This window comes from Tachypleus tridentatus, chromosome 10 (genome assembly GCF_004210375.1).
Source record: "Tachypleus tridentatus isolate NWPU-2018 chromosome 10, ASM421037v1, whole genome shotgun sequence".
NCBI classification, from domain to species: domain Eukaryota; kingdom Metazoa; phylum Arthropoda; class Merostomata; order Xiphosura; family Limulidae; genus Tachypleus; species Tachypleus tridentatus.
Window position 1 is genome coordinate 131,178,347 of NC_134834.1, and position 17,314 is coordinate 131,195,660.

At 32.3% G+C, this 17,314-nt stretch overlaps 1 protein-coding gene across 20 annotated transcripts in view; it reads right to left on the reverse strand.

The window, feature by feature from the left end:
- Positions 1 to 17,314, reverse strand: part of LOC143230323 (uncharacterized) — a 120,227-nt gene that overhangs the window by 68,868 nt on the left and 34,045 nt on the right. For all 20 annotated transcript variants that reach the window (XR_013016391.1, XR_013016392.1, XM_076463658.1 and 17 more), the window contains one exon: positions 6,538 to 6,665. Coding sequence is in view for 18 of the 20 variants with exons in the window: in XM_076463658.1 (XP_076319773.1) it covers positions 6,538 to 6,665 (128 nt within the window). In the remaining 2 variants the exon portion in view is untranslated. The remainder of the gene's footprint in view (positions 1 to 6,537; positions 6,666 to 17,314) is intronic.

Genomic DNA, 17,314 nt, shown 5'->3' on the forward strand with positions numbered 1-17,314 from the left:
TAATAATGTTCCCATGGCTGAAATGGCAAACATGCTTTTTTAGTGACAGATATTTGAACCTGTAACCCTCAGATTATGAGCTGAGCACCTTAACCACCTAACCATGCCAGGCCAAGGATGTAACTAAATCATTAAATAAAGACTGTAGTTGAATCATCACATACATAACAAAACAGGTAGAAATAACAAAGCTGTAACAATTAAAAGTAATATTAATAAATGCAACAGAAGTCATACACTATTTAAAAGTTAAGCTTCAGTGGTTTTTAATTAAACTCACAAGAGATGGACATTTAACAATGAAATTTAGAGCAAAACCAACAAATCCACATTGTAATGACTTGTGTGGTTCACTCAAAGTTTATTAAACAACCTTAGTTTACAGGATAATTCAAATGTTAGTTGCCTAAGAGTAATATATTCATTATTTTAAATTTCTGCTCATTTCATATTAACGCATTAGCATAAATGTGCTGTGCATATGCATGGCATACAAATATTGATAAAGGAAAAATAAGAAAAAACTTAAAGGTAGGGAAACTAACTGACAACTCTGTTGTATAGGCACTTACAGTTAACTTTAAATTAGATTTATAGCTCATTTTGTGATAAACTTAGCACAAGATAGATGAAGATGACTTAAAATTGAGATTAGATTAAAAAGGTTTTAAATTTAACTGAATTTAACATATGATCTATTATTACTGGGCTCTGCAGTTATAACATTGAACACTGTTAAATAAAATGCTTCAATCTGAGTGTACTGCTACATATTCTATGCGACTTTAAGAACAGCTTCTTTCCAAACAACTCAAAGTCAGATGATGAGTGCTCTTTCATTAAGACTAAAAGCTTATTGAAGGACACTAAATAAATAACCATGAAAAATAGGATTCATGTACAATATAAATTTATCACATTCATCCATTGTGGTATACTCAGACTGTGCATATACAAAACTAAAAATTTCTTTTATAAACTTCAATTATTTCTCCAACATATTTCCTATATACTCAGCCTTTAACAGATATTTATCTTTCTATTTAATTAGATCAATCTATAGCCTTGACTGTCTTGTCCAAACTATTTAAATATACTGTCCAAGATTAAGTTTATAACACTTCTCTTTAGAATTACACTTTACAGAAGCTAGATATAAGTACTGTGTTACTTTAGTTGGTTATTAAGTTCTTTTTCTGTGACAACTGTAAAGAAAATTTACATAAGCTTTATTTCGAAATATTGAGATGGAAATCAAGAATAACAGATAGATATACAGGGGTGTGGGTGAATAGATGAACAACTACTGAAGGTTTTGCAAAAATGTTGAAGGCAACATCCTTCAATGGTAGTGTTCAGGTGATATCTTGAGGATATGGCCTCCCCTACATTTGAATGTGAATGACTAGTCACACGAAGTGCTAGTCAGTATGAGTAAATATAATGTTTCTTGCTACGTAAAAAATATTGGATTAAGTCAGCCTAGTATAATGATTCAGCTTTATCAGTCGTAGGTAAAAATCTAGTAAAAGAAATTCTCTCATAACAAAAAGCGAATACACAAACAATATTTGTGTTTAATTCTTCTTTCACTTTGTGTCCTATCTTTCTATACCTTTCACTCTTGTGACTTAGTTGTTGACAGATAAAACATTTCCTTGTTCTGTTATTAAAGTAGATCTGTTCTATTGCTTTAAGACATATTCATTTTTTTTACCTAAATATATCTAAAAGTAACTTGTGAGAATGCCATATTGCAAAGTTCACTATTTGTGCTAGTGTTTACTGCCCTTTACTTGAACTCTTGTAGTTTGAAGTTAAAATGTTTTTTAGTGATGGAAATGTAATTTTACACAACTAAAATGGCTTGTGAACAAGAGTATGTTGTTGAAGGTAGATGGTTGTCTAAAACATTACTAAATCCAGGATAAGTCCTTTTCTAGGATTTAAGACTTTTGCCAATTCTTTGAAAGCTCACAACTTCTATGCCATTATAGTCAACAATTCAGAAAGATCTTCCACTGTCTAAAGCACTAAGAATGGCTGTGTCCATGCTCTTTCCCTTAAGATCCACATCTGTGTGAGAGAAACACACACAAAAGGGGATATCATAGTGGTGTTACAGCTGGCAATATTATGAGACAGATTGTACAGGACTCAAAGGCTTATACCAGTCACATTATAACCCAACTACAGTTCTAGTGTAACTCACATGAGAACAATGAAAAGAAACTGGAGATGTTTGTGGTGGATAATATCCATGAACAGAAGCTATTTCCCTGGCAAATGAAATGGCATGAACCAAATGTCAAAGTAAATGGCCCATGATAAGCTGCTCTGAGCAGGAAGGTATACTTCTGAGACAGTCATGGACCACAGAAGAGCATAAAATCACACAAGCCATAGTAGAAGCATATCTTGTCATTCTGCAATCCATGAGGATCCATGAGAGTATCTGCAGTACTATTTATATGATGTTGGACATATCTCAGTCCATGGGAGCAAAGAAGTCATGAAAGGATCTGATCACAATCACAGTTTCCTACGAGTGAGGCAAAGAAGATCATAAATTCCACAATGAGAAAGGTGAAAAAACAAAAAATGCTTCCATAGGTGTAGAGTGGATAGGATGCAGCAGATCATATTCAGTAAGCTGACTATATGCAAAACCTGCCCACAGGGTACTCACATCTATGCAAGGATAGGATGAGGATCATACATATTTTCCCCTCACACCCAGAAACCACGTAACTGGGAAGCACTCTTATTCCTGGGTATGATAAGAGGATCAACTCTGAGCTATCAATACATGAACTTGACATCTGATATCAAAACAATGTTTATTACATACAATCAACTCTCACAAAACTGTCAGACAGGCTGGGAACATTCAAATGGCAATAGCATCCTCAGAAAAAAAGGGAACAAGCCAAGGACAGAACCAGAACAATCCTATGTAACACTGCTGTGACCCAAAATACAGACAGAGACTTTGAGGGAGGAAAAAAGATAACCTAAAATATGTATGAGGACTTGCATTAATCAGTTCACTCTAAATCCAAAACATGTCTACAGAGTACCTACATCCACGTGACAGTATAATGAGGGCTCCAAACTGAAAGGATAAACTGCATTCTGACATCTTCCTCTGTTGTCATTGATTGACAAATAGGAGGATATCACATTATCTACACTCACAGAACATAACTTCCCTACTATATAACTAACTGATTACAGTGTGGAACTCATTCAGCAGGGTTTGTCTATAATTTATTAATAGAAAAATCCTGTAACCCTTCCATATTATTTAAAATAAAGAAAATTTTTATCTCCAAAAATATAATAGATGTATTAAGTTTCTGGATTTATAATAATTACATTTTTTTAATGTCAATAGATTTCTAAATAACTTATAGGATTTCCAATGGGAGTTAACTATTTTAATTATATAGCTAGTTTATATACATATATATACGTTTGATGAAGTTGATTGGAAACAACATAAGTATTGAAATTTTTGTTTTAACTTAGATATACTGATGATTTAATTAGTGTAAATAATCCTGAGATAAATAATTTTATCAATGCTACTTATACAATAACATTTGAAATAGAAAACACTACTATTTCTGAAGTACAAATATATTATTTATATACAGAAATTTAAGTAATTAATCATGATAGTAATTTCAATGTTTTTGATAAAAGGAAAAAAAAATTTTTTTTCAATTTATGACCTACCCTCTCCTAATGGTAATACACTATTTGTATAACTATTATAGCTCCATAATTGCACACATTCTGAAAATGTGTAATAAATTACAATATTTTATTATTAATGTTGAAATACTGATACAATATCTAATAAACTTAATGCAGAAACATTAAATAAAATTATTAACATATTTTTTTCTGGTAAATACAAATATGACACAAAAATAATAAAATAAAACTTAAAAATCATTTGTTTGAAATTCTTAATAAATATTCTGAGTTTTAAATTAGTTTATTTATATATATATAAATATATATAGATATATATATATATCTTGGCCCTACTGTCTGCATGTTTTAACACCATTATTGCACATAGATAAAAAAGCTCTCATAATAGGTGGAGGTTGGGTATTATACTAGTTGAGTTGGTTGGGGTTTTATACTTATATAAATTGTCTACTGATATTAAATAATATTAATTTATTAATTTCAACTTCTACTACTATAATGGGGCTAAAATGCTGGCATCGAGAGGTAACATTCCCTTACATGACCCCAGTGGTAGGGCCTTGTTTATTTTCGTTTTTCTTTCATTTTACATTCCTTTGGAGAGCAGTCACTGCTCCACAACTGCCTGCAAGCAGTGAAGGGTGACATTCATGTTGGACATGTGAGCTTGAACATCTACACCTCACTGTCCTAACTTATTTTTATTACTTATGTATATTATTTTTCTTTAGCATGTAAAATTAGGGATCAGAAGTAAAAATGGTAGAGGGTGTATCCCCACTGCTATGTGGATCCTACATCTCCATTCACTTCCAAAATCCAGGGCATATCTTATATTTCACATTATAACCTATGACCTCGTAATAATTTTAATACATGCAGCATTTCTGTTGTAGTTGTTAAGGCTTGTTTTGATAATGAAAATGTTTATTTTGCTGTTTTTAATACCATTCATCCTACTTATGTTAATATGTGTATTGTTTATCTATCTTCTTATGATTTTTATTATTATTATAATATGTGGTAAAAATATAGCTAATATTTTATATCAAACCAAAAGGACAGAAAAGACAGCAAACAACTGCCTACAATGGACATGGGGTATGCCCAGCAAACCTGTGGGCCTTAAGCCCACATTTAGAGGGTTGCTATAAGGCACATTTAATGCCCATTTTTAGTTTAATAATTATTGCCATTATAATAGAAATTTAATTTTTCACCAAGGTATGAATGATAATTAGTAGGCATACTTCTTTATGTGATGTAATGCAAATCAATGCCAAATTTAGGGGCTGCTTTTGCAGAATCCTGTAAAAGTGTTATTGCCAAATATCCAAGTTTATTAAGAAGTTCAGTGAAAAGTATTATTTTTCCACAAACCCCAGAGCCAAGAAAATTCATTTAGCATCAAATAAAAGTTGGTGGATCTAGCAGTTTAAGATAAGGGTTTTTTAAAAACTTTCTGAGTGCATCAAGGGGTAGGGTGAGAATGATTACCTTTGTGCAAACCTTGGAACTGAGATTATTCATTTGGCACAATTTAAAATCTGGTGAGATCAATACCTAAGGAGAAGAACTTTCAGAAAATCCATGGGTTACCTAAGGGGGTGGAATGAAAGATGTTACCTTTGTAAGAATCCCAAGACTGAGATGATTCATTTGGTGTCATTTAGAAGCTGGTACAAACACCAATTTAAGAGGAGTTACAAGACACTGAATCTTATTATTCTTAACAGTAAACCCATGAGCCTATGACCCACATTCACAGTGACACTATAATGCAAAATATAATTTCTTTAACCAAGGTACAACAGGAATTAGTAGCCATACTTATTTACATTCTCCAATGTAAATCAATGCTAAATTAGGGAGATGATTTTGGGAAATTTCTGTAGGCATTTGGCAAAGTTTTACCTTTATGCAAATCTTGGAGCCAATACTAATCATTTGCTGCGTCAAGCAGTTTAGGAGAAGGAGTTTTGGGGAAATATCCAGGTTCTTCAAGGAGTGGAGTGAAAAATGTTACTTTTGTATAAACCTTAGGACCAAGACGATTTGTTTAGTACCATTTAAAAGTCAGTGTGTTAGTAGTTTAGAAGTTATATGACACATACACACTGAATTTTATTATGTGTGTGTACATATATGTTACAGTTGCCCCTTACTTATCACTAATAAGTTTTGTATTAATATAAATGCTTAAAGAATAAGTATCAGTAATATTAATAATTATTCTTCTAACATTCTTCAGTAAAAAAAAAAGAAAAAAATGCTTAAAATACTTTCATTTCTCCTATAATTACAAAACTTACCCAAACTATTTGGAAGCCACTTATTTATATGTTACGTTAAATGTTAGAAGTTGTGTTTCTTTTTTACACATACATTTAAATACAAATAATACAAACTTAACAAGTTATATATGTACTATGTACAAGATATTCACAACCTCTTATTAGTGGAAAACAGACATTTATTTTTTATTTGTTGGGCATTAAGCATAAAGCTACACACTGAATCTAATTTTTAACATTAAAACTCTCAGACTTATTGGTGAACCACTGGATGATGAAAATACACATAAGTAGCAATTAAACAATGTTTTTCTCACACTTATATCTTAATGATATCTTAAGTGGCTATTTTACAGCTGTGATAAAAAATAAGATTAAAAATTACCAATAAAGGATCCTTTCAGAAAATATCTCAGGTTAAAATAAAAAACTGTAAGTATTAATTAATCAGCAAAATTATAGATAAATTATGGCACTATAATCATACACTTAAATAATAATATATAGTTATACTTGCCTCTTATTGTGAACTTCTTTAAGTAAAACACATAGAGGTACTGAAACAAAAAAGTGACTGCTGCTGCATAATCTATGTGTCCTTACTTCAAACCTCAAATTATCCACAATGAAGGCAATAATATCCAACTGAAAAAATATACAATATTAGTAACCACTAAAATAATAACTATTTATAATACTAAAATTTCTACTGACATTAGATTAAAAATTAATGACTAAATATATTAATCTTTTTTTTCAAACAGCATTTTAACTAGGCTTTAAAACGTATATCTATACACTATTATAAAACTGAAAGCAAAAATATACCTTCACATTCCAGATAAGTCAGCTATAGCCAATATGTAGGATATGAAATTGTTTTTGTTTGTTTGTTTTGGAATTTCGAGCAAGACTACAGAAGGGTTTTCTGCACTAGCCATCCCTAATTTAGCAGTGTAAGACTAGAGGAAAGTCAGCTAGTCTTCACCACCCACCACCAACTCTTAGGCTACTCTTTTACCAACAAATAGTGGGATTTACCATCACATTATAACATCCCCATGGCTGAAAGGGTGAGCATGTTTGATGCAATGGGGATTCGAACCCACAATCCTCAGATTGCAAGATGAACGCCTTAACCCACCTGGCCATCCGGGCCTATATGATATGAAAGCCACTGTAGAAACTATATATACGCTCAGTAGAGCAGGACATTAATGATAAAATATTAGCCTGTTTTTAGATATATTGTTTTGATAATCTTGATTGATAATATTCAGTTCTTGTCATTACTGAATTAGCATGATACTTCCTTTTGTCACTTAAACTAAAAAGTCAAATACAATGGTGTAAATTTGTAAAACTCATTAAGTGTGCTACAACATAAATTAATAGTGCATAGAACACTGCATGTTTCAACTCATGTTAAATAACTGGATATCATTTCATCTATCTTGTTAATATATTTTTATATACATTTATTACAATGTCTACTTTGCTCCTGAAGACAACAAAGAGGATATCAAATCAATGTACATGTAGCGTGTGCTTTTAAGATGGAAGTTACTGATGAATTCAATAAATTTGTGATGATGAGAAACCCATTTGAAGTAAAAATTAAAGTTTTAATACCCATACCAGCCATAACAAAGATGAAAAAGTCGTAGTTCAACAACAACAACAAAAAAAGTTATTCTCTGAGCATTTTTGGAAGAAAAGGTTTAATACTCCTAGGATCAAGACATTTTTTTCCATGGTTAGCTGAATTATCAAAAATATTTATTTTTCTAGGCCTTTTAAGGCGATATTGCAATTGCAGCCTATTTCTATTAGATCAATTACGAAGTAATTTAAACATAATGTTGTTTTTTTTCTCTTATCTGACATAATATTATTGATACTTGCAAATTTTAATGTTATATTACTTTATAAATTTTTCTATTACTTATTTAAAAATCAATCAGTGCATTATATTTGTAATTTATCACATGGTTAGCATAACCGAGTGCATGACGAATACTGTTTAAGATCTCCCAATGTCTGTCACAACTTCCACTTGAGACAAACATTCTGGAAAGTATGTGTGGTGTTACAAACATAACACAAGTACAATGTATATAAAATAAATTCATAGTATATTTAAAACAAAAGAATAAATGTGACACTCATTGATACAATTCTCACAAACAGCTGATTAATCAATTAATCAAGTTAACTGCAAAGCTCAAACTACAAGAAGCAAACCATGGACCCATGGATTGGCAAACAGGTGAACCACTAGATCATGCATTGCTTAGGTCTGATGAACACCAACAACAAATAAAGATAATATAGAAGTTAACAACAACAACAAATAAATATAATATAGAAGTTGCATGTTACTAGGTACACAATACCTATAAAACACATTTTTAACACAGCAGCAATTTAATATTTCAAACTTTTGAATTAACCATAAATGTAGGATTCTACTAGTTTAATAAACTGCCTGAAAAATTATACAGTAAAACTATTTTGAATTTTAAAAAATGTAACAAAAGCATGCAGTCAAGTTTATATAATAAGTATTTGAAAATAAAGCCACTGAACTGTCATAAAACTGTGGAATTTAAATACATCAAGAACTTCTGCCTTTCTATATTACTATACTATTATTATTATAAACTTATCGTCTATTTCCAAGTTTGTGTCAGTTTTCTGCCCATTGGTAGCATGGATGTTATGCTGCTTGTTATACAAGAAGGTAAACATTAAACATCAGTATCCCTTAAAGTAGATAGGTTCGTATCTTGAGGTTACATCCTCCCCTGTGTTTGAATGAGAATGATCATTAATTGTTCCAGGCATATCTGATTTACCTGTGAAGTCAAAAATGTTGAACTTAAAGAGTTTGATAGATTCCAACCTGATCGGTTCTGAAAGAAAATTGTTTCAGTAGAAACAACAGTCTTGTGCCAATAAAACAAAAACTCACACTGTGTAAGAAAGTTGACAACAGAGTCCTTCAATGCTAATTTAGATGGTATCTCCAATGCTCAAATTAGAATGACTAGTCATGTGAAAACTACCAGGTGTGTTGGGTAATTCTACCTGCAATGTAATAAATTACTTCTGTCTGGAAGATCATTTTGGACTGATCAGTTTTAAAAGGAAATACTGGCCAAGTAAAAACGATTGTCTCATGTCTATGAAACACACACACAGTGTTTGGAACTAATAATAATTTTTTGCTTGTATTTTACACATTGTGTCCAGTCTCTATTTCATTTTCATGAGCTCAGGTACTTAAAGGTTCAGCACTATTTTGTAATAAATATATCAGTAAACCCACAGCTCTAAGTTTAACTCAAATTTATCTGACAATACAATGGAGTGGAAAGTAAAGAATAACTTTTAGTTCCACACTAACAGAATATATTATTGCAGAGTTTGCTGTATTCTACTGATATGTGTATTGCTCCTTAATCTTGTGCTTATATACTATGTTTAAGAACATTCACAATTAAAATCATATCATTTTTCACAGTTGGGGTTGACAACTATAAAGAAGAGACAATGTCCAAATGTAAGCAATTGTACAAGAGAGCTGTCTGGTCTAAGAGAAATCCTCTCAAAGACACTGGACCTTTGCTAATGCTGAAAAAATCTGTAACCTCTGTTTCCTTACAGCTGGTGCAAGTACAGCTCAAACAAATAAGGATTGTTGTGGTACCTTGCAAGTCTGAGACTGAATCATGGGATGATCTGTATAGTGGTTCCAAACCTTTGCCAGCCAGAGTAATCTAATCTTATCCCTGGTTTAAGCTCCTTAATGCTACTGAGGGGAAACTTAAGGAGCCAACAGGACCAATCCCACCTATAAGTTAGACAGTGAGCATAAAATGATAAAGCAGATTAGTGATGAGGTTCTCTATGGTGGAAGGTGTACTGCAAAAACAACCATTGATCATGGTGATGCCTGGCAGTCACACAAAGTGAACTGGCAAGCAGCCAGTAACAACTACTGAGTAAGGAGCTAAACCATCCCTGAAGTATTTCAGACAAGTAACTACTTGAAATGGGTGAATTCTGAGCAAGATGTACAATACCTGGTCTAAAGTTTAGATACATAGACCCTAGGCTTCATTCAGCAATTGGGAATGGCACAAATTTGGACCTGTGAAACAGTTTTCATCAAGTTTAGTTAGGAATTCAACCATGATGGGTTGCACACGGAGCCTAAGAATCTCGTAGATGGTTGCGTATGGTCTGATCGGAAATCCTACGCAGCCCTGGTATGGTTGAGGCAGTAGACGTTGCAGTGGTGATCTTATCCCGAAGGTGATGTAACAGGATGTTGCGATTTTGTGCGGGCGTGGTCACACGAGGTCTGCCAGATCGTGGACGGTCACAAGTTGATCCATGTTGTTGGTGATGATTTCATAGCCTTGTGATGGTGCTTGGGTGGACATTCACAGCTCTGGCAACAACTGATCGAGATTCGCCTGCTTCCAAGCGAACCTGTCACTTTTATAGGGATTTTACACATGTTGCACTTGCAGAACATGCAGATCTCTCAAACAAATTTATTGGACACGCATGCGTTTTGGCGAAAAATCCGATGTTTTCCTCTGTTTTCAAAGCGCACAACTTTTATTGTCATTTTGGTCTGACAATCAGTGCCTTAACACGTGTAGCATTACATACTCTGAGCTTCTAACGTTATTACATATATTTCTCTTTAAAATAACAAAAATATCCCTTTTGCATTTCTTGTTTTGAAGAGTATATATCTGAACACAGGCAGTTCTGAGAATATAATATGACAAATATCACATGCTAGTGTTCACTAAGATTACTAAACATAGAGGTTGTGGTGCCAACTTACTAGTGGAGGGCTACAGTATTACGATGGTTATGTAGACACGTGTAAGTGGGAGTTTAAGGCTTGTGGTATATACAAGAGATTAACATCAGATTCATGCAAGGTAACAGCTCATAGTGGAAAAAGAGATAAGTAACATTTCTGAATTATCTAATCCAGTAGAAGGGATCATCATGTGTTCATAAAGCAAATGCACACTCTGCCTTTGTGAATTAATAATTGTTTACTTATATTTTACACTGTCTTTTTTATTATAATTTAGTTCCTATCAACTCAAGTTATTCAGAGAATCAGCATTAATCCATAACAAATACCTTGTTGAATCTCTTGTTATTAAGTGGACCTATCTCATTGCTCAGTTTTACTTGAATATACCAAAGACTTACTGTCTCTGGTGCTAAAAGCAAAAGTATGTAAAAATTTAGTAATTGAAAAATGTGTTTTGATTATACAGTTTACATAATAGTATGCTAACTTAGGCTAAAAATGACATATTCCAAGTATTCATAAAACACAGAGAAGATAAAAACTAATATACAGGTTTATTATAAAGTCATTCAGATTAGTCTAAAAGTCATAACTATAAAAACTAATCATTGGAGAGCCATAATTAAGAAAAATATCCCACAGGTTGGTGGTCTCAAAATTTCCTGACTAAAACATTTGTGTCAAATTTTAGAAAATACTGGTAATCTCATAATTTTTTTTTTGTAATTCTATTTTTTTAATCTAAAAAATAATAGTTTTACAATAAAAATTCTGTCACCTTCCCTGTAACCAATTATATGCTATTTTATATTTAGAATACAGGGAGTGTAATAATAATAAGCAGCTTGTTCAAATGGCTAAGGAAGATGCACAATACAGATTAATCCTAATTCTACAAGCTCAAGTGAAAGTTACAAGAGTGTATGCCATATCCCTGCACATAATGTCATTCAACACAATATTATGAATTTCAAGATAATGATTATTAACTTATAATTTTACATTACATTGCTGATTTTGCAACAGTTTGTGTTAGAATAAACACACAAGATTTAATTTGCAGTGATACTGCACAAAACTGTTGATATTCATTTAGAAGGTTCTACAGGTTATGTAAATACAACAGGTGTTTATGTTTTCTTTTTTGGCAAAGCCACATCGAGCTATCTGCTGAGCAAACTGAGGGGAATCAAACCCCTGATTTTAGTGTTGTAAATCTGTAGACTTACTGCTGTACTAGCAGGTGACAAATACAATATGAAATTTTACAATGTAAAAAAATATTTTTATTCTTCATGTGAAAATCACATTGTACTTCAACTTGTCAGAGTCTAGGTCAGACTGACTCTGTCAATTCACATACATATCTTAAGTACAAATACTTTAACACATTTGATTTCTTACGTACAACAGACTTCTACTTCTTACTAAAAGGTTGCCATATAAACATAATAAATTTGGGATTATGGTACACATTACCTCTCCTATACAGAGGCAGTCCAATAGATGGAAAATGTGTACATTCACTTAATAACATTACAGAAGTCATATTGTTTTAGATAGCAAATTTTGTAGTTTTATAAATCAACAAACACTACATATAAAAATTAAAGGCAAATGAGGTTTTGATTTTTTTTTTCCAAATATGAAGAAGAACCACAGAGATATTCACTAATGATTAAACTTGCTTATTACAAGTATCTTAAGTAAAGAATACTGTGCAAGTAAAATGTTAAGGTACAACTAACAACAAAAAATAATTAACAGAAATGTCAATATTCAGCTGCACAAATATCAAAAACAAAATAATATATTAAAATGAACAAACTTAGCAAAGTGCATGTTTAGTAGGCAGTAGGTATCCTCTATTATTTCCTACTTTCTCTGTGCCTATTCCCCATCATTCTGAAGACAATTAGAATAATTTGATGGGGAAATACAGTCCAATCCTGGAAGAGGGTTGCTCCGAGCTCCTGGACAGTCATATAAGCAGACTGTCTGTTTCTAATGGCTCTCCCTACCAAATCCACACATGGTAATTTGTATTTAGATCTGCTGACTTAGAAGGGCAGTCTAGTATCTCTATTCCTTCATCCTTTAAAACTGTTGTGTGATACTGGCAGTGTGAGAATGGGCATTATCCTGCTGATACCAGAACCCATCTATAACAACACATCAGCAAAACATGAACTGTGGGTAGCAGGATCTCAAATATGTGGCATCTTTCCATCAGGAATCCTTCATCTGCCACTTACAGATCCATACACTCCTACGTGTAGATGCTATTCTTGATCTTGATCCCATCCCCCTCCAAAGACATAATGATGTACAGTGTTAAAAGCCAAATTTTAATATCCTTCATGTCTAAACACCCTCACACATCAATAATTTGAAGATACACAGGCAATATGTTCCTGAACAAATGCCAGCCAGACTGTTCAGTGCCTTTGGGGTAGTACAGGGGCTCTAACTGGAATTCTTGAGATAAGCTCAGACTCATGGAGACTGTTCCTAACAATCAGCATGAGATATGCATTCCAGTGGCCCACTGAAGCTCATTCTTGAAGCTCCTAGAACAGTTTTAAGAGCTACATTTTGCATATATTAGTCCCATACTGTACCTGTAGCCCTTCTGAGACTGTGACCTGGCCTCCTGGTGTATTCTCCTGTGGCCTGGTATCTAAACTACTACCTATTTATCATAAATCATAAAATCCCTATGACCTATGCCTCCTCAGTTTGGGTGCAGCATTCCTAGCAGTCTGATAGCCCTACAAACTTCACTGTCACTTAATTAGTTTCTAACAGCTTACACACACTTTGAAAAACCCAATACCAGAAAACCAATCCATTAACTTAGCATGACCTCATATTAAACATCCTTTCTAATCAATCACAACTAGCAGGGTTCTAGACGACCCAAACTCTCAGGTCCCATACATATGAGAATTTGTTTGGATGCATAATATTTGGTTCCTTATGTACCTTATGCACTGCAAAAGACCCCATACAATGCAAGCACAACTAACTTGCTTCAAGCTTTGTACTAAACAGCAAATAGTTTGCACACAGCTATCCAGCATCAACTTTTAATAGCTTTAATCAATGACAACAGATTGCATGAAAACAGAGGCATGTGAAAGTACCACATGATTAACCTATTCATCTTAATAAAGCTACTATATCATCAATTTACATGATTAAATTTAATATTAGAATGTAGATAATAAATCAAAATTTAGTATCATATAATTTTTAAGGAAATGTTTTTAAAACTTCTCAACCTCCCCTATTATGAGAAATGTGATGTTTGTTGTCTACGTCTTCTCTGTTTTTACCACCTCTCCAAGAGAAGTACAAAATTTACCATATGTTACTCATTACAATGTTATCATCACTCAGGCAAAGCATAAGTTACATTTTCATAGCATAGAAAATCAGAACCATCTTGCCATGCCCACCTGTCACATCCTCTCTTTCAACTTGCCAACATTTCACTCCGACATTTAACACTATTATTTATAACCAATTGAAAGCTAAATTTTTCTATATCAAACAATGTATTCTATTATATTGTTTCCTGTACAAAGAAATGTTTATTTTCCTTCCAGTTAAAACTTTATTTCCATGAGAAACACATCAACTAGATTAAATGAATCATTAAGGGATTTTGTCATACAGTTAGAAAGCCAGAAAAACTGTGATAGTTATAAAGCATCTTTTCCTCTTTGCATGTTATTATTCTGTGTTCTTTTGTATATTATTTAATTAAATAAAAAATATTTAATGCATTAGTACTATCAGTATAAAAAATTAGAGTTAAGCTTCATTGGCAGTATACAAAAACACCCAGGTAAATTTTTCATTTCTTATTTTTCGTGTATTCTTTTTTCTTACAAGATTAACTAAAATGTAAAAAATTAAAAAAGTTTAGGCTAAATCAAGGAAAATAAATTATAATATTAACAATAATAAATGTTTTTATGAGATACACTCACGAGTAGTACATATTTAAGTATAAATAGATATATACTGTTACAAGCTTTAAGCTACTTAGGAAAAACAGTTGTGTTTTTCTGTTATAATTTACAGACATTCCAGAAAGAAAATAAAAGGAAATTAAGAATTATTTCTTTTCTTATGGTACTAATGTGGATGGGTTGCTTTGATCGATCTCGCATAAAGTTAAATATTACCCCTCAAAAGAAATACAAAATATTGTCTGTTATATGACAGTGTTGTCATATTCTATGCATGATGCACAAATTTTAGAGAAAAGTGACAACAAATGATAATATGCAATTACTGTCATAACCACAAGCACATTCTTAAAATAATAGTTTTTTAAAAAAACATGTTAATTAGGCCAGATCAAATGAATCTGAACTTGATATTCACATCTCTGGGCATTATACTTGGAGCTTCCTGCTTGTTTTTCCTTTATTTTGTAACAGGGTGTAATGTGTTTAGCCTCTAAAGTCACATGGTGATGAATTAAGCAGCAGATGATACTAAACTTTTCAGAGCCAAGGCACAACAACATTATGACCAAGAAAGTATTATAACAGATGGCAATGTACTGAGGCTGTACTGTATTTAAAATAGTTGCTTTTAAGTAATGACACCTTAAAAACAGAAGATAGTTTCATGTTTATTGGATAAGCTGTTCATTTTATCCTCTTGCATATTGTCCTACCTTAGCACTTGCTGAGGATAAGCAACATATATTGTTCATTAACTTCTCTAACAGTAATAAAAATACATTAAGGAAATCTGAATGGATTCACTAATTGAAATGCAATTTGTAATGACAAAAAACCCACTTGAAGTAAAAATGTATCTCAAGATAGCTGGTATGGGTATTAACACTTTTACCAAAATAAAGCAGAGAACAATGTTTTGACCCTCTATGTTATCTTTATGTTAACAAAAAAGAAAACACCTGACAATGACCTAAGAAGGTCAAAATGTTGTTCTCTGCTTTCGGTAAAAGTGTTAATACCCTTACCAGCTATCATGAGATATATTTTCATTAATTGATAATTACATCATGCCTCGTACAAACCATACAAGCAAACATCTTAACTTTTCCAATCATTGCATTATTTTAACATTTACTGGCTAATTATTATGCTACCATTGGGAGCCGTGTGCATCTATCATTCTAATCAGCTAGTCAATAAGACACTCATGCTGAACAAGTACAGTTTGAGCAGACTACTTCTGCAACCAATTAAATAAAATAATTATTGTTTTGCATAAGGAAAATAGATATAAAAAGATCATAGATAAGAAAATAAGAACGTTAATGAGGAATGGGTTCATAAACCCCTCCACTCTTGTTGTTACTGAGCATTAATTACTTTTAATGTAAGTTAATGTTAACCATAATCATAGGTATTGCCTTATCCTTATACCAGAAATAAAAGAAAAAGTTAAATTTTACATAAAACAACATGCACATGGTGTGGGAAAAAGACATACAAAAGTCTTATGTATCTCAGATAGTGAAGGGAATGTGAGAAAAAAAAATGTTCACCACTATTGCAATACTACATAAACTCAGCTGAAGTTTTTACTTCAACAGCCACCATAAGGCTCAAACAAAGAGCTGTTTCTTGAAATTACATCAATTTCCTTTCTGACCCTTCTGCAACAAATGACATTCAATTAAACCATGTAAAACACTGTGAAAAAACATTAAGAGCTAGGTTTGAAAGCAGGTAATAGAAAGCAACCCTACCACCAATAATTTGGTTGATACCTTTTCTGCAAAGTCACCATGTATAAGTCACCATATGTAATTTATCACACAAATACTTTCAGAATTCACAATGAAAGAAACTGAAGTGATAGCTTATAGAAATTATAGAAATCCAAAATCTACATATTTACTCACTTAGTAGGTAATAGTCTAATTCTTGGACTACCTCTGGGGTTGGAAACCTACAGCTCTTTTAAGAAGAATTTTGTGGCTTTCAGGATTTACTTGTATCATGAAGAAAACTGAGAATCTTTCCACAACAACAGGTGTTAAAAATGTAATCTCAACATTTGCAATTTCTTATTTAGAATAGAGTTGCACTATTAACATTCTAGCTAACTCCTTAAATACCATAGAAGGCTCAAATTAGACTGTTAGGGCATATTGCAGTTCTTGAAATGTTTTAGTCTTATATGAAAACTAAACAATGGCTCTTCTTCTTTGAAGGGTTGCCAAACCTTGAACTATCCACTTGTATGTAAGTTTGTTTTTCTTATAACTGCTTCCAATGCTGTGTTTTATTATTAAGCAATTAAACCACCTGAAGCATTGTTCTAATCAAAGCCTGTACTAACACTATGGAAAACACTTTAAAATCAAGAAATAGATAATATATTCTCAAATTGTATAATATTTTTATTGAAAACAGTTAGCTATTCTCTTGAATGAGCAGGAAAA